General features: G+C 30.7%; 3 protein-coding genes across 4 annotated transcripts; 1 reads left to right on the top strand and 2 right to left on the bottom strand.

Moving 5' to 3' along the window:
• Positions 1-1,840: 1,840 nt before the first annotated feature.
• LOC127257149 (probable serine/threonine protein kinase IRE4) lies at positions 1,841-10,189 on the bottom strand. Of its 2 annotated transcripts, none has more exons than XM_051283490.1 (17): positions 9,748-10,189; positions 8,333-8,424; positions 8,030-8,233; positions 6,536-7,762; positions 5,971-6,143; positions 5,654-5,888; positions 5,325-5,417; positions 4,904-5,044; positions 4,738-4,830; positions 4,002-4,191; positions 3,774-3,859; positions 3,568-3,656; positions 3,271-3,322; positions 3,129-3,185; positions 2,687-2,830; positions 2,529-2,606; positions 1,841-2,441 (listed from the first exon to the last, which is right to left on the bottom strand). In XM_051283490.1, exons 1-17 carry the CDS (start codon positions 9,992-9,994, stop codon positions 2,355-2,357), a joined length of 3,288 nt encoding a protein of 1,095 aa, XP_051139447.1. In that variant the 5' UTR covers positions 9,995-10,189; the 3' UTR covers positions 1,841-2,354. The 2 variants fall into 2 exon arrangements, with proteins under 2 accessions (XP_051139447.1, XP_051139448.1); XM_051283491.1 differs by having other exon boundaries at positions 2,529-2,603.
• Positions 10,190-14,972: 4,783 nt separating this feature from the next.
• Positions 14,973-17,115, bottom strand: LOC127257455 (outer envelope pore protein 24A, chloroplastic-like). The gene is made up of 3 exons (XM_051283886.1): positions 16,796-17,115; positions 16,182-16,541; positions 14,973-15,316 (listed from the first exon to the last, which is right to left on the bottom strand). Exons 1-3 carry the CDS (start codon positions 16,994-16,996, stop codon positions 15,236-15,238), a joined length of 642 nt encoding a protein of 213 aa, XP_051139843.1. The 5' UTR covers positions 16,997-17,115; the 3' UTR covers positions 14,973-15,235.
• A 1,079-nt stretch (positions 17,116-18,194) lies between these two features.
• LOC127257453 (uncharacterized) lies at positions 18,195-22,103 on the top strand. The gene is made up of 3 exons (XM_051283885.1): positions 18,195-18,618; positions 19,980-20,315; positions 21,402-22,103. Exons 1-3 carry the CDS (start codon positions 18,316-18,318, stop codon positions 21,921-21,923), a joined length of 1,161 nt encoding a protein of 386 aa, XP_051139842.1. The 5' UTR covers positions 18,195-18,315; the 3' UTR covers positions 21,924-22,103.
• The last annotated feature ends 165 nt before the right edge of the window (positions 22,104-22,268 follow it).

The raw sequence follows: 22,268 nt of genomic DNA, 5'->3' as shown, positions 1-22,268 counted from the left end.
GTAAAATTATACATGGCCATGTAAAAATATGATCGTGTATAATTGTATGCTGAAATATACATGACCGTGTATAATTGTACATAGCCGTGTAGTTTTCAGGTCCGCTGCCACATCAACCTCGTTACGTTTACGTCAGCTATTTCCGTTAGTTTTTTAACGGTGAGACTAAAATTAATTAAAAATTTTATAATGCGACTAAAATTGATGAATTTTTTATTGAGACATCGATAAATTTTGGTTATATTAAAATCAAAATTGATTTTTTCCAAAATAAAATAAAATTATACTACTGTGTTATACACCTTCCGTCCACTTAATAAGTTTACATTTACCTTTTACGTTATTATAGTTAATATTAAAAATATCTTTATATTTGTATAATTTTTTTATATAAACATCATTTTATAATTATTATTATAAAATAATAATAAAAGTATTTTTATTATTTTTCTTTAATTTATAATATGTTTTAATATAATAATTATTATTTAAATATTAATATATAAAAAATAAATGTAAACATTTAGGGTGTTTTCATCCAAAATTTTTCCCCTAAAAACATCAAATAAAACATCTATTTTTTATTTTTTATATTATACTAAAAATTAATTTTATATTCAAAACATCACATCATCACATATTTATATCACATCATACAACTATTCAAATTCAAAATTTTTACTATTTAAATCCCAATTCAAAATCCAAACCCTCAAACAAACACACCCTTAAAGTGAATGAAAAAATAATTTTAAAAAAATTATTTAAAAGGCATGCCATCAAATATATTGGCTTCGTCACTTCAGTTACACCCCATATAGAAAGTCTTTGGGTATTCCCCAAAGTTGCGTCTCTTTCTTTCTTTTTTCTTTTTTTCCTTATTATATTCTTAATTTTTTTTTTAATCTATTTATTTTCATATTAAAATATTAGTATTATATTTTAATTTCGACAAAATTCAATAATTTTTGCTGTAGAGCAAACAGTGCAGATTCCACTTTTATTTCATTAATTACTCGTGAATGATTTTGTTAAAATATTAATAGTTTCGTTTCAATACTGTAGTCTTGTTTATTATTTTTATTTATCATAATAGTCTCATTTTTATATATACTCATATCACCGTAAAATTGTCCCTATTTTTTTAATAATTATTACACAAATAGCACTACTTTTATACAAATGCACTCAGGCAATAAAGTCTTTTACTCGTACTTTTTACCAATTATCAATATTTCTTAAATCTCGTGTCCGATCCAAATAAAACTATAATTTTAAAACGGAGGGAAGTAATAATAGTTAGAGCCGGCAAATATGAATATGGCCCAAGAATCCGGCCCGACTAACTACAAAATTAGGCTTTCAAAAAAATTCTGGAACTGACTAGGTTAAAAATTATACCAAATCCGAGTTTGTAAAAAGATATATATACATATATCGATAATATAATAAATAATATTGTATATTAAGATTGTTTTTAAATAAAAAATAAAAGTATATTAAAAATTATATCAATAAAAAATTTATTTCGATGAACAGACACTAAACATCCAATTGATCACTCACCATTTTCGTCCAAACTCCCTAAATTCATATTAAAACTAGGTCGAACAATTTTCAATAATATATATAACTTTTCATTCATAAAAATACATTAAAAATTTCAGTCTAGTCAACATTTTTAAATAAAACAATTCTCATAAATATTATTTTAAAAAAAATACAAATATACACATTAATATAATATAAATTATTCATTCATAAAAAATTAACTATTCAACCAAAAATATTATTTATTATATTATCAACAGAGTTCTTCTACCGCATATAAAAAAATCAATTTATTAAAAACGCTTAGGGAAAAAATTATTTAAATTAAAATTCAAATAAAAAAATACAATTTCAAATAAAAACAAAACAAACCCTTAACTAATACACATCTTTACAGTGAACAATTTATCACAAGGCTAAGTTATATTCTAAGACATGCATCAATGTAAGTAAGCTGCATAAAAACGAGAATTTCAAATAGTCGTTATAAGGGAGCCGTTTTATGAGACCAAAAATGCTACGTTACCCACCCCACCCATCATAAACCTTTCTACCACCTCTAACTCTGTCTTTCATTTTAGTCTCTACAAAGGAACTTAAGAATGAAGTCGAAGACGCTCTGGACAAATAAATACAGTTGCGTCGTCGCTCGAGAATGATCCTCGGGACTAATCCGACTAGCTCAACTAGACTTAGATTATATACAGAAGAAGACTAGAAGATCCCTCTTACCATGTAAAAACCAAAGAGGCATGCATAACTACGTTCAATGCTAAAATCAACAAAAAGAAAAGCATGCTTAATTACGACGACCCACCTTTGGATTTTGACGCCTCTTTTTCACTCTGCAACAGGACGTCCTGGTTGATCGATGCCAGCTGTGACAAATTCTGCGATTTCCACACCGTGCATTTGTCACTAGACAAGATGAAAATGTCGATTGAATTTTGAAGCTTAAATGTGATACATGTATGTACCTTGAAGGAGAAATTTATCAGCGAAAGATCGAGGGGTGAGGGATCAAAATTGGCAAGGTCGCCACATTCATCCATCTTCTGGTACAAAATAAAAGAACGAAAAGAAACCATCACGTTGTGATGCTATGCAAGAAGCAAACCGAGAGCAGGAGATTTACCTCAACTTTAGAAGTCGTATGCAATTCAGAGCTATCAGAGTCTGAATCCACGGAAATCTCATCAACTTCCATTCCGGAAGAATTGTATCTTGACACAAAATAGCTTGTGTCGTCAATACACTCTGGCTGGGGCACAAATGCAGCCTACAGAAGCATTTACCATCGAACAAGCCATTAGAAAAACAGTCTTTAACATTTTTCTCACATTGAAAAAAGACATTGAAGATAGAAAAATAAATTTTAGAAACATTGAAGACAAATTTCTCCCATTATTGTTTTAACTTTAGAATTGCATTATACTAAATCGATAAATAATAAGAAACTTAGGTACCTAGAGATTTATAGCTTCGTCTATGAAGACGGCAAGAATTATGCATTGACTGAGAGCAAGTATATGCAGCAAAAAATATTTGTTATATGTATCAAATCTTTGAAAACCTACCTTCTGTATGGTAAGGTTATCCCAGTCGACTCCGGAGAAAAAGGGATGTGCTTTTACCTGCGTGGAAATAAACAAAATAAATGATTGTGCAGAATGTACAAAGATTTTTTCCAACAATTATGTGTAGCAAAGTGTAATTGACCTCCGATGCCCCGTTGGCTCCAAGGCGTTGATTTGGGTCGTGAACAAGAAGCCTGTGTAAAATAAATATTGATGACATCATTATGCTGACATGCACGGAAAGGTCAAAGATGGAAACACAAATAGCTTATATGCACTTTCTCAGCTTAAATTGAAGATCTACAAAGCATATCGGAGCTAAATTTATATCAAAGAATGAATTAGCTGATTAATAGCACATAGCAAAAATCATATGCATTGGTTTTATGCTTATATGCACTTTCTCGTTCTTGTTGCTTATTCTTAAATCTTAACCAACCTATTGATCAGATCTTGTGCCTCATAAGACATCTCACTAGGAACTGAAGTCCAGGGGATTTTTCTGTTCAGAATGTTGTCAAAAATGACCTGTCAAATCAATAGAGGGTACATGTCAAAAGAATTGATAATTGTCTATTAAAATTATGATCTACAACTGGTGATAGAAGATGCATGAAATAGCATATTAATGTCAAACAAAAATACCTCTGGATGCTCAGCATTGAAAGGAGGAATTCCATTAATGAATTCATATAAGATAATTCCTACCGACCACCAATCCGCAGCATAACCTACAGTTGCATCCAAAAGATTCTGTAAGCAATCCACCAAACAAAATTCCTAGTATTTTTGTGAGTAACAAGTAGCAGACTGTAGAAGAAAGTAAATCATGTATCAAATGAAGAATATAAAATCGAGAGACAGCTGCCCAACCATGCTCTGTTCCAAGAAGAATTTCAGGTGCCAAGTAGTCTGGGGTGCCAACAGCAGACTGATGACTATCCTCAGTGTCTATATTGAGCTGACCATGTGTATCTATGAGATCACTTTTTCCAGTCTCTTTATTGGATCGCTGAGTGGGGCAATTCATCAGGCCAATTTTTGACAATCCAAAGTCTGTTAGCTGACAAATTGTGAAATGTCAAACTTCGATAAATGAAGATCATTCAAGAATATCACCTTATATGTATATATATATACACATATATCCTAGTTTATGAATAAAATACTTCACATTGCTTAATCATATGGATCAAGGGGAAGTGGGGGAGCTGATTAAATTGGGTTCAATCACCATAGAGCAAGTTATAAGAGACACAAAATAACAATAATAAGTTATAAGAGATATAAGAGGAGATGCACAAAATTAACTAAGCATGGCATGGCAATAACATTGCTAATTTCCAAGAACATCATGTGTCAATCATGTAGCATATTCTCAATCTTACAAATAAAAGAAACTGAATATAATTGATTTCCAACACTCTTTTTTTCCCATATTCAAAAATTCCAGAAACTTTAGCATTCTAACTTAAATAATAACTCGCACAAAATGTCAGATACAGAAGTTTAGAACATCCTCAACATAATTGAGTCTACCTTACATTAAGAGGAGATTTCCTTAATCCACAAAAAGTTCACACTTTTTAATATATACTGTAGACTATACCTTGATATGCCCATCATGAGCAATTAATATGTTGTCTGGTTTCAGATCACGGTGTACTATTCCAAGAGAATGAAGGTATTCCAGAGCAAGAACCTGAAAAAGGATAAATATTATGAACTGCAAATGGTAGAATCAAAATCTTACATTTGATGGTGCCCTAGTTTACCAATTCTGCAACATAGGTACGAGCAATGGCCTCGTCAAGACAACCAACTTTCTTTAGCAGAGAGAATAGATCTCCACCATTAAGATATTCCATGACCAAATAGAGGTTGTCTGTACTGGTAAATGAGTAAAAAAACCTAACCTGTGTAACAATGACCAAATTGTTTATATGTTAAAAAGGTCTGGAAATAAAAATATCAATGATTTTACAATGGCAATAGAAAAATGTTTTAAATATAATATGTCAGCATATAACTGCTTATATAGATCTGCTCACACAGGCCACAGTACTACTTCCGTGAAAATTTTAGCAAATGAAATAACATGTGATTGTGTTGCAGATAAGCATGCACAAAGTTCGCAACGTCCTGAAATAATGCTGAGTGATGATCTAGATAATAGAGGTCAAGAATGAGTATTACCACAAAAGGGTTCCGCACGGTTATTAATATATTGCGCTCAGCCAATATTCGATCAATGTCATTCTTCCGCAACATATCCAGTTTCTTGAGAGCCTGCAGTAGCATCCTCTTGTATAATCTCCAAATGCAGCCGGTAAATTAATGCTCAAAATAAAACACCACTAGGCAGCTTGCATTAATTATTTGAATCAATAGATGGACATGAAATATTCAAAATCCTTTCAGAAACTTTGGATTTTTGATAATCATCTTAACTGAAATGCATATCGATACTATGATGTCATATCCCTATATATAATGATAGGAGGCTGGACAAGCGTAACACACACCTTAATTGCAAATAGATCTCCTGTAGCTCTCTTTCTAGCCAGAAAAACTTTGCCATATGCTCCTCTGCTGATTGGCTTGATGATTTCAAAATCATCAATACTTGTTCGCTCTTTATGCGTCGGATGGGAAGGAGTTGATGCTGCACTACTCTGAGATGCTGTATCTAGCAAAGACCTTGTGCTTTCTGGATGTCCTATACTATCCACTTGATCGCAAGCAAGTATATATTTCTCTCTGCATGCCAAAAAAGAAACGTCAGTTGCTTTCACAAAAGCAACATGAAACGAAATTTTAACCCTTTATGTCCTTTATTTACCTAATTAGGCTTTCTATTCGGCCACCAAAGGTATCCACTAGCAAAGCTTTGTACTTGGTATGCTGCAAAATCTCAAGCAGGTCATGCATACAAGATAGTAAGAACTCGTAGGATCCTTCTTGTGAAAGATCAGTCCCTGCTACATAGCGGGCAATATCAGCAAGGTCATTTATCTGCAAATGGTATTTGACACATAAAGTAGTTAACATGGTGATTTTTATGACATAAAGTGCAGAAATGATCATAATAAGCTTGCTTCAACAAAAATTAGTACATCTAATGATAAAACATTTAAATGGACCACAAAAAATAATTGTCATGAAGTCAAACATGGGCATCCACCAGAACGTAAGGTTCAATAGGAAACTCTTAAAAGTGTTTCACTCGGTAAGGGGTGGCCAAGTGGTGTGAGGGGTGACTCGTTGCCGTGAAGTCATGGGTTCAAAATAATATCTTAATCCTTCTTTTCATTTGATTTATCATGTAAGGTAGAATCTAATGTGATGCATATCACTACATGAGCCTCTACTCTTGCAATTTTATCAACAAATCAACAAAGACAAACCTGATGCATGTCCTCTTGCTCTGACAAGTTATTTTGATCCAACCAAAATATGTCATAATTTCCTGCCCGAGGACTATTTGTAGATGATGCTGATGTCATGCTTCCATTAGAGGATGGTGAGCCATAGTGGTTCACCTTAGTTAGCAAGTGGCTTTTCAGGTTCACCAAATTGGCAAGATGAGAATCTTCAATGCAGGCGGTATCCATCTCATGGAGGTCCTCCAGCAGTCCATCCATTCCTTTAGTTCGCCACTCACTGCACTTTGGTGAATGACTTTCTGTATTTAGAGCAGAATTTGCAGTACTTGCCCTCAAACTTTCTGGATTTATACTTGTTTCAGGATTTCTTGGATTTCGCAACTCTAACAGGTATTCAAGTAACTCAGCAATTTTCAATAGTCGTTCATTGACATCTACATGTTTTGAATCACATTTATCAGCGAAAGCACATATATACGAATGTGGCTCCAAGTGTGTAGCGGGAACAAGTTCTTCACATATCCGGCAAATAACCAGATTAGAATCATCTGAATACCATTTCTCCCTGTTTATAGGTTCCATCTGAAACATTTCATCAAATCTATTATATTGTTCACCATCTGAAGCTTCAGTAAACAACAGTTCAGATCTCCTTTGATTTCTAGACGAGTCATTCTTATTAAACTCTTTGCTCTTCTCGTCAGCAGGCTCCTTGGACCTAGTCTGAATTGACCAAGAAAGAATATTTGTACCATCTTTTTTCTGCAAGTCTACCTTTCCATCACCTTTATGTTTCAAAACATCACCTGCATCTGAATCCGCAAAACCTCTATTAACAACCCAATTCATATCAACAGATGGGATCCTTTCTAAACATTCTCTGAACTTGTCAAGTGATTGTTCATTCACATGTCCAAAATCCTTCTCAAAATGAAGCAGTCTTGTGCACCGAGTCAATATAAAAAGGAAGCGTGTGCATAACAATTTCAGCAATTCAACTTGACATGTTTGTCTCTTCAAAGTCAAGTCTCTGACAATTGTTTCACAATTTGAGCGGAAGTCTAATGAGGTCATGTCAATACATTGATGAGAGAGCTCAAAAAGTTCATCTGCCATCTTATATTCATCGGGTGCTAAGGAATCAGCTTCCTGCAATATTTCCAGCACCTCCTTTGAGAAAGAACCTAACTCTATGTTCACAACTTCTTTTGCTGCGTCAAATCTTGCACGAAGTGATCCCAATAGCTCCTAATGCAATAATATTAAAGAAGTTAATTCAACTATATTCCCAAGAAAATAATTACAATAATAATAACAATAATAATGCAAGTAAAAGATATCACACTAATTCTGAGAGAATTTTGATTTTGAGAATTTGAAATAGCATACACATCTTTAGATACCCATAGTTGAAACATCATAATCAATATCTTATTTAACAACATTGCAATGATTCATATCATCCTTGATGTATCGTATAATCAAACCATAAATCATGTGCCATCTACAGAATACCTTCAAATCATTATAGCTGTGAGCCCTTGGATAAGATGACTGAAGGCCCCCTTTTGGACCCAGCTCATGTGAGAAACTTTTAATGCATTTTGGCACTTTATGTGTAGATGTGACGTTTTGGGAATCCTCCGATAAATTATTTCTCATCTTGCGTAATTTTCTTCTAGAGCCCTTCTCAATCCTAGTGAGCTCGCATGTACTAGACTGTCAAATTGGGTTGCATGACTTAAATACCAGCTCGAAAAAGTAATGAATGAAAACATGTGAACAATAAAATTTACAATGTGCCGTTAAATGTTCTACCTCAGTGCTTAGGCAATCACCTAAAGATTGATTTGAATTCTTAAAAAGGGATGATGTAAACCACTGAGCTATCTTCCTTCCTTTCTGAAATCCTGTCTCACATGAAAGCATAATGAATTAAATTGTACAATTTTGATCATATCAGCTAAATAAATCAAAAGGAGGAAATAATTATAACAGATTCCTTCCATTTTCAAGATAAAAAACTGTCGAAACAGACCTACATACGTGCCTCTGGTGGTGGAGACACATAGAGAAGAAGAGAAGTAGATGTCAGGTTCATTTCTGTATCAACCAATCCTCTTGGTATTATCTTGTTATTTCACACAACTTCAATTCTCATTGTTTTCAGAAGTATACACTCTAGAATGGGATTCCAAACTTCAATGCACTCAAATCAAATTTGCTAAGAGATGGAATCTCATTAAATGCGAACCTAAACTTCAATGCACTAAAACTAAATATGGTAAGAGTTCAAATCTCATTATTGTGAACCCAAAAATAAGCTGTATAGGCAACTTGAAATTTACCAAAAAGTGTGAAAAAAGTATTGGATGGGTACAACGGTTTTAGTGCAAGAGAACCTTGAACGCATCTTGTACACTGTACTACTTTTTTTTGTTTTTCTAAGAAATGACTCAGAAAATGCTCAACTAGATTAGTGATGTAAGGTGAAGTTCATTAATTCCAAGATATCACTTCGATTACTAATGCATAATTCTTGTTCATATGCTTTTGTTATTGATTGATCTAGGGCACCATATTACTTCTGCTATCCCGTCATGCTTATATTGAACTAGATACATATATAAAACCCAAACTTAGATTAGTTAAACCTCTATTGAAATCGACAGGATCCTCAAGGATAAGAAGCATCTTATCACCAATGTTCTAGAAACAAGCAACGGGTGGTTTGTGTGTAACCATAAACCCCTTCTCAAAAAACAATAAGCACATTCAAACAAGGGATTAAAACTCAAGAGAGAAGAAAGTTACTTCAAATAATCAATTACCTGATGATAGTTACAATACATGATGAATGCAATCGGAAACCCCAATTTACCTACTGCTTCTACCTAATGCTTCTATGTGATAAAATCATTCGTTTTCTAGGTTATTCACCCCTTGTCGTAGCCCAGAACTATCACATAAACCATGAAATACACATCATCTGACTGAAAGGGAAACTAGATATGTCACTTTGGTTGGTTCATAAATTTAACGCTCTTCAGCTGCCACTGAAGCTATAAACAGCCGATTGAAATTTCCTACGGCCAATAAATGAGATTTCGAAAACAAGAAGATATTTCCAATAATCCAAAATTCACATAAACGGTCCGATACAAATTACTAAAACCAAACGATAAAAGGAATCAAAATAAATACGATCTTCTATAACTAAACATCATCAAAACCTTTCGAACTGCCGATTTTCGAATTTCCTCCATTAAAAGTCTTGTGTCTATGCTTCATATGAACCCCAGGTATCAAAAATCCACCACTCGGCGACGGAGAGTCGTTAAACTGATCGGAATCCTCAGCTCCTCCGAGATTGGCGTTGACTCTCCTAGTCTTAATCCGGTTCAAACCGCTCGGAATTTCGCTCTCCGATATGCAGTCGGCCGAAGCGCCGGCGCCGCCGTTTCGAATCGGGTCCCCCATTCCTGAAACTAGGCAAGAGAAGGCGGCGATTCGATGGCAGGAAACGAAGAATCGTGAGTCCGGCGAGGAAGATGAACAGTAGATAGGTGATTCAAATAACCTGCAGTGCGCGAAAAGTGGTTTTGAAGATTCATTTGTCGTTTTGGCTGCGCGAATGGCCAGACGGAGTTTGGTTTTACAGTTCAAAACTCCCAACAGCTCATTTATACATATCACGAGGATTACATTACAGATTACTGCACGGATTACCACACCTATTAAAATAATAATAATAATAAATTAATTAATTAATAATAACTGATTTATTTCTTTAAAAAGGAAACAAATATTTTTAATATTTTTTATGTTTTTATTAAAATATCTATTTTTAAACAAAATAAAAAGGGGTATTGCTTTTATTATAATTGAAAGTTTGTTTAAGCCATTAAATGAATAATTGAAATGAATGATGGGAAGGCTGAAATTTTTGAAATCAAATTATGGTTTGGTGGAGCTAACACGGAAAGTTATGTTCTTTTTTTAAAAGTATAGTTAATTAATAATAATTTAATATCTTAAACAAAAATAATGCTCTCAATCGAGGTGCAATATTTGATTTTGGTACCGATTTTTAGATGGGTAATATTAAGTAGGATAATTTTAAAATTAGGTGATTTGATAGAGAGAGAAATATATATATATTTTTTTTTTATTTGGACGATGTGAGGGGATAAAGTACAATTAATCATTTTCTATTTTAAAAATATTGTAGATTATTTAAATCGGATGGAGTATTATATTTATACATGCTTTTTTAGATAAACTATATTACTAAATATGAAAAACAAACAAACAGGAAGATAGGACTTGTGGATTTTATTTTTATCTTTTTTTAATAGCGATCGAATTTAATACTTCCTCCCAGATATCATATCGATGTTGTCATTTCTGTCCGTCCCACATACTATGTCATTTTCTTTTTTTGAAAAATAATTATACATTTTAATCTCATTTTAAATTTTTAAATTTTATTTTTTAAAAATTTTAATTAAACTAATTAGTTATAATAATCTTAATTTATAATTATTTATATTATAAAATAATTATTTTTACTAATACATTTTTAATTATCTACTAATTACACTCCTCCTGTCAGATATACTATATGAAGACGGATGGAGTATTTTATATAGTACTACTGTATTTTTATTTTAAAAAAAATTATAAATAAATAAAGACTTAAAGGCATGATTACCTACCGGTAAGCTAACAGGGAAATGGAATTAGTATTGGCAAACGGTCAAAAATGGATGCACAGCCACAGCCACACCCACAACCACACGTTGCTGACGGGGTCCATGGACCCGAGATCCCAGGCTCTCTGATGAGATTTGTGGAGAGGGGGACCATTGCATCTGTGCGTGATACATGATGTATCTATTTCTGCAAATAACTATCAAACAAATGGTGTATTTACCATGTGTTTCTAATTAAATATGTTTCTTCTATGTTAAATGATATTTAATGTCTTCGTTCCATATTTATATATCCATTTATTATTTATATATAATTTTAAAAATATTATAATAAAATAAAAATAAAAGTAAAAAGATTAAATTAACCTTATTAGTTATTATATGATATAAATGTAATAATATTTGAATAATATATCGTAAATTAGAAGGGTATTTGTAACGTAGACAGTACAATTACTAAAAATAAATAAATAAAGAAATACTCTGTTATAAAAAAAAATAGATATATTATTAAAAAACGAATAGAGTATCATAACTGTATTACTAATATAAAAAAATAATAATACTTTATATTTAATTGTTAATTTTTTATTAGCGAATAATTTTTTTTTATTCTAATATAATATGACAATATTTTTAGTCATATTCAAATATGTTATTTTGTATAAGATAAATCATATAACAATATCGTAAAAATGCACAAAATATTTGTATTTTATTTATTGTGTGACATTATCTTATATTAATAAAATTTGCACAAAGCATATATATATATTTTTTTGTCTAAAATTGATGTTTAATTAAAAAAAAAATATATATATATATATATAAAGTAACACTTTATACATATACACGTGTGTATATCAATACACACATTTACGGTAGACACGAGAATTTAAAATGAATGTAATTAGTAAATAATTAAGGATGTATTAGTTAAAATAATTATCGTATCATAAAAATTATTTTAGATTAAGATTAAAATAATCCATTAATCTAATTAAAATTAAAAAATTATAAATAAAAAAATTAATATAAAATTAAAGTGTATAATTCCTTTTAAAAAATGACAAAATAAGTAGAACAAACGAAAATAGGAAAATAGATACAGTAAGTGAGACAAAAGTATTATTTATTTTGTAAAATATCATATAAAACTATTATACAAATACAAATACAAACATAAAATATGAATAAATCAAAGCGACAAAGGTCTAATAAAAAAAGCATCGTATTTAATTCATAGAAATAAATAAATATGTATATTATTGCATATCCTTTTTTAACAGTTTTCCCATACGCCTAGCAAAAATTAAGAACGGTCTTGTTTGGTTATTGCTCCCTCCGTCCCTGTCTGCTACACTCACTGCAGAGACGGTATTTTAGTAGGAGTATAATTAGTAAATAATTAAAAATGTATTAGTGAAAATAATTATTTTATAATATAAATAATTATAAATTAAGATTAAGATAACTAATTAATTTAATTAAAATTAAAAAAAATAAAATTTAAAAATTTAAAATGAGATTAAAGTGTATAATCATTTTCGAAAAAAGAAAAGTGATATGGTACGTAGGACGGACATAAACGGCAACGTGAACATGGTATCTGATATGGAGGGAGTATTATTATTATTATTATTATTATTATTATTATTATTATTAGATTGTGTGTGGTGGCCGGTGGAGTGCGTGGGGGCCTAGGAATTTTTCCAAGTAATATTGGTAGTATGCATACTGTAATAAAATATATTTTCTTTTCAAAAAATATTTAAAATTTATATTTCTCAACAAATTAAAATGTCTTTAATTTTAAATATTATATTAATATTCAATCTCACTGAGACCATCATTTATAGACAACTTTAAATATTATTTTTTATATATATATATATTTGCTCCTATAAAGGTGATAGAATCAAACTTATGATGATATCACGGTCACAAATTAATTCCCTATACTATTAAATCATCTCTTATGGTATAATTTTTAATATTTTACATATTATGTTTACATTATCGTTTATGTTCGTCCCATCTTTTATATTATTATTTTTTAAAAAAAATAATTACATACTTTAATTTTATTTTAAATTTTATAATTAATGAATTATCTTAATTTTAATTTATAATTAATTATATTATAAAATAATTATTTTTATTATTATATTATTAATTATATATTTTTTTAAAATTTTTGTGTCTGCATCCAATATGTGACGATGAGAGTATTATTTTATATATATATATATAAATGAAGTAGCGGCGAAAGGATGCACTTGCACTTGCGTGGTGTGTGAGGTGTCCACCTTACATACTACTCCGTCTGTTAGGACAAGATAAGTACTAAAATTTAAAAATACTACACTCCTCTGCCATATAATAATAATAAATAAATAAATAAATAATTATGTTCTATCGGACAGGAATTAAAAAGAAAAAAGAAAAAAAGTTTAAAATAGAAATTTCTTATAGGATAAAAAATATAAAAATGATTTTTTTTTAAAAAAAAAATTAAAATGACAATAAAAGAAATTAAAGTTAAAAATAATAATAATAACAAAAAAATAGATAATTTTTTTTTGCTCCATAATTATTATTTCATCCAAATATATTCTCATCTTTATTATTTCTTTCATCTAATTTATTATTTTTTTAATAAAAAAATATTTTCTACATCTCTCTGCAATGTTAAATTTTTTAATATTAGTATTATAATAGATTATAATAAGAAAAAAATGAAAACACCCTATTAGTATTATTATATAATATAAAAATAATGACATTTGTATAATATAATATAAGTTAGAAGAGTATTTATGATGTTATATAAGTAGTACAATTACAAAATTAGGAAATTGAAACCCACGATCTGACACTATCTTCGGAGGTTTCTAAAGTCTGACAACACCATCTTCCCACGATTCCAATCCACGATTTGCTTGGAAATCTAATTTTTAGCAATGGCTGGAGGTTTGTTTAAATTTCGTTTCCGCTAACATATTTGATTATATGTTTATTTTCTAACATTTACGGACGAAAATGACAACTTTTCAATGAGACGGAGGGAATATTATTATTTTTAATTTTTTTTATAAAAAAATAAATATTTATATATTTATCTATTTATATATTTAGCGTTAGTTCAAATGAACACACAATTGATAATTGAAGAAGTATATAAATATATTACTCTCTCGGTCCTAAATTCGAAGTCACAAGAGAATTTAGGATAAATATAAGTAATAGATAATTAAAAATATATTAGTAAAAATAATTAATTCATAATACTCCATCCGTCCCAATAGAGTTGTCTTTGTTTTTCTATTTTCGTCAGTCCCAAAATAATTGTCTTATTTCCTTATCTAGTAATTGTGGTCATCACTTTGTAACAAAATTATTCCTACTTTTCCAAACTACCCATAATTATTATTATAATCTATTTTTTAAAATCATTCAAAAAAACAAGGGTATTTTAGTCTTTTACCTTCTACTTTATATCCTAGACGGAGGGAATATAAATTATTATAAATTAAAATTAAGATAACTAATTAATTTAATTAAAATAAAAAAAAATTAAAAAATTTCAAATGAAATTAAGATGCATAGTGGCATGAGATGTGGACAGACAAAAACAAAAACAGCAACATGTATAAAATATTACTCTCTCTGTTTCAATACAATAGTCCTGTTTGCTATTTTTGTCCGTCCCAAAATAATAATCTTATTTCCATAAATAATCGTATCACTCTAAAACTATATTTACTTTTTCATTATTATTAATTGATTATTACACAATTGCCAGAAAATAAAATAAAATAAAATAAAATTTACAGGTACTTTTCACCCCTAAAATTGCAAGTATAATGCAAACTTTTTAATGGCATACGGCCAAATGAGTTCAATAAGTCGAAGTTTGACACTACTAAGCCAATTAAAACATATAAAACAAATTGTAGAAGTGAAAACTTACTTTCATTACAGCTTTACAAAATAGTTTTTGGAACTATATTTCCAAGTCCCAGGTTGTCTCAACAGCCACTTTAGGCACTTTCTTTTCATCTGCCAAATTCATGGATGCAATGATCTGCACACAAAGATTATTTTCTAGTTAAACATACCTCAGAAAGTAACACCCTCCGCGATAATTCCCACAAACAAACTAGCCATACATTGATAACAACAAAAGGGTTTGGAACAGGCACATTTTTACCAGCAGGATCAACTATCTTGACTATGATTAATTTTGGAATACCACCAGAAAATAGAGAACCACAGAGCTTATAAACCAATGAGTAGATCTTGAAATTGTCAAATGGCTGATGAATTACTAACTTGCTTATATGAAGGAAGGCAGAAGTTTGGATTCGACTAGAGAATCTATATAATTTAGTTTTTCATTTTAATCTGCAACCCTTCGAGTTTCTAACATCTCTAACCATCTTCTTGCTCTTGCTCTTGCTCTTGCTCTAGCCTATGTGCTAATTAATTGCTAATACAATAGCTACCTAACAGACCAAATTATGGACAAAGTATTTTCTCACATACCTTAAACCGATAGATATATATATATATATGGTAGCAGCTAGCTCTGTGCTGACAACACATATGACAACAAGAATCAATATATCATAAAATTGTCCATTCATCAAAAACGACCATTCATCTCAGCATACGAAATATGATCATACTTGGGGAAAGTTAGCAATCTATATCAAAAGCAGAACATCTGTTCCATTTGATTAAACTGCATCTACTTAGCCATTTAGCCAAAATTCTTCTCTTCTAAGCTTATTGAAACACAAATGCTACACTTTTTCAGTAATCATGATCACCAAAACTCACAATCAGTGATTATGGATCAAAAAGAACAATTAAGTGGCACCTCAATGCAAATCACTAAGCTTAGAAGTACTTCATAATTGATTTTCCAAAAAATTAAATTCATTTACCTTAAACGATCCATTCACCTTGGAACTCCTTAGCCACTCCAGCCCCAAGTTCTTGCTTGACGCCTGATAGGTAGCCCTGAACACATCGTTCCCGTAAAACTTGCGTGAAACGGAAAGATTCCAAGTATTTCCCACCAGACAATAGCAGGGCTCGAATGTTGTCAATCCTCCATGGATATAGGTATACTTGAATTTTGTATCCCCTGTGCCAAGCACATGATTCGCGGAGACCTTATTATCTGGATCAATCACCAATGAACCATCCAACACCGTCCGCTCATCGCCTTTACTGTGAGTGTAAGTCAAATTCAATGGCTTCTCAGCCAATTTGATGGTGTTCATAAACTGAAACCTAAAATCCTGCAAACAGGCATAAGATCACCGAAACCTACATCAATTTTCAAGCTCGATTCACAGAGATTAATCCGATTTCACGAAATTATAGCTCGATTAATGAGCTGAGGGACATGGCGAGGGCAGCAATTTTCGAATCAGTACATGAAAAATAAAAATAAAAATAAAAAATCGATCGATGCGGCAACAGGTTTATCAATTCAGTAGTAAAAAAACCTCAGCGTAAACCAAAATCGAGTGATCTTAATTGATACGAGCACCTTTTTGGGGACGTTGTAGTCAACGATGAAGAAACCAGGTTTCTCGACTCCTAAAGCCAGTCCGTTCAAGGTAGGGCCATTGACGATAGTGGCGTCGGTAATGGAAGCACGGAGCTTGACGTCTCCAGTGTTGACGGTCACAGTAGCCGCTGCGGCGACTTTGTCCGGCTCATATCTAGCTTTGAAGGAAGCCTTCACCATTGTTGGAGATTGAAGAGGAACTATAGAGGATCATCCATATACATATATATATATATATATCTCTACGTGGATTTTGTAGACAGCTTCTGTGGGCAAAATTATGACCGCAAAATTAGGATCGATTTTTTCAATGCGAGACCGGAATAAACTTAGCTTTTGTTAAAATTTATATTGCTTAAATATTAGCTTAAAAACCAGCATAAACACATCCTTTTTTCCTCTTTTTTTTTTTTTTTTTTTTTTTTGGGAAAAATCCTAGAAAATATACTCTATTTTTTTTATTCTTTTTATATAATTCTTGTTTTCAATAATAATAATAATAATAATAATAATAAAAGCATACTTATTTTTGCAGTATCAAATACTATCTTATCATGCTCTAAAGATCTCATTTAATTTGTTAGTATTAATTTTTTAATATTAATTATTATATAAAAATATAGTACAAATGAATGAAAAATGATAAAAATATTGTCTTATAATACTATTAATGACATATGTATAAAAAAATATTATACAAATATAAAAATATTTTAATATTAAATATCATAATGCAAAAGATAAATAAGACTTTTGAAGCCTGGGATGATCTATTTCACTCTTGCAGAACAAAAACAAATTCTGTTCGCAAAAAAAAGCGTAGCTAGGTGTAACTTGTCTTGCCGGGACTGACTTACAGGCTAATACATTTGATCTTTATTCAAAGTGTGGTTGTTTGGGAGTTTGGATTTCAAAATTAAGATTTGAATAGTAAAAATTTTGAATTTTAATAATGTATAATGTGGTATAAATAGGTATTGACGTGATGTTTTTAATTAAAATTAATTTTTAATATAATATAAAAAATAAAATATAAGTATTTAATTTTGATATTTTTGAAAAAAAATAATTAATGAATGATAAAATTTTGGTAAAATTATGCAAACGAACACACCCTCAAAGCGTAGTTGAGGAATAGCGACCGTTCTCACCTTATAAAAAAAATGAAACAAAAAAATAGGCCACAAACTAATATAAGTAAATAATTTCGGAGCATTGATTCAACGCAACCTACGACTTTGGTACACCATCAGTGCATGGTCAGCGGTCAACGGTCAACGGCCATTGACCTCCATCTCTTTCCTTTCCAATTCCCAAAGTGGATCAGACTCTTCCCTCTCCATAATTTGTTTGTCCATTGCCATCAAATCACTGAAGACCCAAAAAAAAATAAAAAAAACAAAATAGATAGGCATATATATATATATAGCTAAATAACAATCAATTCTCCTCACGGCGTCGGCGGCGGCGGGGGCGGCGGCGCGTGGGGATCAGACGCCATGGCGACGATGAGGAAGCTGTGTCCGAATCTGGACAAGGAGGATGGTCTGGAGACGGTCCTTGAGGTCCCCCTGCCGGAGGAGATGTTCGCCGACGCAGACATGTCAGGCGGCGGCGGCGGCGCCGCCCACCGGTGGCAGAACCTGGCACGCGCCACCGACCGGTGGGCGGCGGTGACGTCATCGGCGTGCAGCAGCCAGCAGCAGTTCATGCTGCTCCTTAAACTGGTCTGCTCGCCCTTCATCCCTTGCCGCGCCCAGCTCGACCACGCCCTCACCATGCCCGTCAAAAACGGCTCCATCGTAATAAATATTATATATCGTATTGTTTATACAATACACTTTCATTCATTTTACAGAATTTATTTTTAAATAAATATTGCATCAAATACATTTTTTTTTTACAGAATATTAAATCAAATACTATTTTTTTTTTTTTTTCAAACTTGCGAATGCTAAAAAATCTTCAAAAATTCCTATCTAAACAACCCTATGCCATTCAAATTTATTTTTATTTTTATTTTAATTATCATTAAAATATATTCTTATTTTTCTACAGTAAAAAAAATACTGTTTTATTCTATTTTTTATCTTAAAAGATAAAATTTATATTTTTGTACTCTTTTCGTCAATTAAGAAGAGTAAATTTGCATATTAGATTTTTAAATATTAATTACTATTTTAACACTTCATCCCTCCCTTAATAATTTATCTATTTTTTTATTTTGGTTCGTCCTATAACAAAGTACTCATTTTAGTAATTGTACTGTATACCTAACATTACAAATACCTTTCTAATTTACAATATATTACACAAATTTCATTACCTTTATATTATACAATACTAATAGGGTTAATTTAATTTTTTTACCATTATTTTTATTTTATCCCAATATAATACTAATATTTTTAAAATTCCGTGCAAAAAATAAATAGATATATAGATAAAGGACGGACGGAGTATATTTTATAAATAAAGAGAAAACTACAAAAATATTTGTATTAATCTTTTATAATATAAATATAATGATATTAATAGAATAAATTATACAAATATAAAAATATTTTTAATATTTAATACAATAACATAAAAGGCAAATAATGAGACGAAAATAGTACTCATTTCGTACGCCTCTAAGGTTACATTTATCTTTTCTGTCATTGTATTCGTAATATTAAAGTTATCATTTTATTTGTATAATTTTTTTGTATAAAAATATTTTTGTCATTTTTTGTTGATTTGTACTATATTTTAATATAATAATTAATATTTAAAAATCAATGCAGAAAAAGTAAATATATCATTAGAGCCGGGGACGAAAGTAGTATATTTTTTTTAAAAAAATTCGTGTCCGATCAAATTAACACAAAATTGGATTAGACGAGGGGGAGTATTTCTCGATCCATCATCTCTCTATATATAAATAATATTTCCTCCGTCATTCAAATATATGCTCACTTTTCTTTTCAGGTGTCATCGAAAAATATTCTCATTTCCTTTTTAACTAAAAAATCATTTTATTTTTGTACAATTTTTTACTATAAAATAACAATAATTACTTACTTTTATTAAAATTCGTACCCGATCAAATGAGCACACGAGGGAGTAATTTTAATTAAATATAAATAATTAATTAATTGTTTGATGTATTGGGTATGAGCAGCAAGCGTCGACGGCGAAGTACATAGTGCAGCAGTATATGGCGGCGACGGGAGGCGTGGCGGCGCTGAACGGCGTGAAGAGCATGTACGGGGTGGGGGAGGTGAAATTGGAGGTTACGTCGCCGGAGGCCGGGAGCAAGAAGGATGAGATGAAGTGCTGCAGGGAAGGCGGGGGGTTTGTGGTGTGGCAGAAGAACCCGGACCTGTGGTACCTGGAGCTGGTGGTCGCCGCCAGCAAAATCAGCGCCGGCAGCGATGGCAACATCTCCTGGAGTCAGTCCTCTCTCAACTCCAATGCTTCCAAAGGCCCTCCGCGACCCCTCCGACGATTCTTTCAGGTAACTGTTTTTGTTCTTTTTCTTGAAAAAATTAATATATTATATATATTTATTATTTTTATATATTAACTTATTAATTTCCTATATTTTACATATAAAAAAATTAATAAACACATAAATAGATTTCCTTCTTCCCCATTCAGTGGTGATGCTAGAATTTTTTTTTTCATAATTGAAATGTTTTTCTTTTCTTCTAAATATATATATTTTTAATGCGATTTTTATTTCATTTTGTTTAAATACGAAAATTTAAAAATAATAATATTTTAGAATATATAAAAAGTAAAATAAAAGTATAGTAGAAAATTTATTAAAAAAAATCAAAAAAGTGATATGATATTTAACAAAAATAATAACAAATTTATTACTCCATCTAGTTAGAAATTATACATATTTCTATAGTGGAACGTCAAATTACAAAGTAAACATTTTATTAAATTACTCACTTTTTTTTTCATAAATACCCTTATTTTACATCATAACATTACTTTTACACTAAAAAGCAAGGGCAAAAATGTTATTTTACTATTTTTAACTACCCTATATAATTAAAATATTATTATTTTTTAAATACCGCGCCAAAAGTAAATGTTTACTTTGTGTGTGAACGAATGAAGTATTATTTATTAAAATAGAAGAATAAAATTACTTTTTTTATAAATAAATTATACATAAATTATCGAACAACCATAATATATTTAATGATTTTAAATTTATATAATAAAATAAAAATAAAATTACAAATAGCTAATATTTCAGTTTGTTTTTCAGATATATTTAAATATTTAGAGTGTTTAAACTATTTTTTTTAGAATATTTGAATTGAATATTTATAATAATAATAATAAAACTTGTATTTATTCATAGGCTCGTTACTTAAAATTTAAAATTTTTACAAATATTACATGATGAAAATAGACAACTAAAATGATTAGGGGTCCAATACCCCTGAGTTCCTATTGGCTACGCCACTCAATCTATTTGTTTTGCTATATATTTATCTGTTTATCTTTTTAATAAAAGTTACATCGAAACTTTTTTATTAGACGAACATGCCTAAGATTTACAACCAATGTCATTCTTCAGGGTCTAGATCCTCGATCAACCGCCAATCTTTTTCTCAACACAGTATGCATCGGAGAAAAAATGATCGGGAACGAGGCCTGTTTCATCCTAAAGCTAGAGACGAGCCCCGACATTCTAAAGGCACACAGCACAGCCAACACAGACATCGTTCACCACACCATATGGGGCTACTTTAGCCAGCGAACGGGCCTTCTTATCCAATTCGAGGACTCTAAGTTGATTCGGATGAAGACACCCGTAGTCGGAGGGGACGATTTTGTGTACTACGAGACGAGCATGGAATCCGTGCTCGAAGACTACCGGTACGTCGACGGTATCAACATTGCGCATCGAGGAAGGACTAATGGGACACTGTTTAGGTACGGTAATAATTTCAAGAGAAAGTGGACATTAGAGGAGACGTGGAGAATTGAAGAGGTGGGCTTTAATGTCGTCGGCCTATCTGATGATTATTTCATGCCGCCAGTAGATTGTCGGAAGAAAAGCGGATTAGATAGTCGAAATGATGATAATGGGATTTGAAAAGATTGGTTGGATTTTGGTTTTTTTGTTGTTGTGCAAAATATGTTGTTGTATTTTGCCTAGTTGTTACTTAGATATGCTTATCTATGTTTTGAAATTCATGGCATTGTACATTTCATTATAAGGATAGTCTTGTTTTATTATTTTCTGAAATATATTTGTATAATCAACTATTTATTATATTTTCTCCGCTCTAATTCAAAGTATATTTTTTATTATTTTTGTTCATCCTACTTTAAAGTATTTATTTTCTATTTTAGAGGAAGTAATTATACACTAATACTAAAATATTTATAATTTTTATTTAAATTACAAATATACCATTATATATACAATTATTTTATA

The sequence above is a fragment of the Andrographis paniculata genome, unplaced genomic scaffold (genome assembly GCF_009805555.1).
Source record: "Andrographis paniculata isolate CXL003 unplaced genomic scaffold, ASM980555v1 Contig57END, whole genome shotgun sequence".
Lineage (NCBI taxonomy): Eukaryota > Viridiplantae > Streptophyta > Magnoliopsida > Lamiales > Acanthaceae > Andrographis > Andrographis paniculata.
Note: the sequence above shows the minus strand (reverse complement) of the source record. Positions and strands in the feature narration are given on the sequence as shown.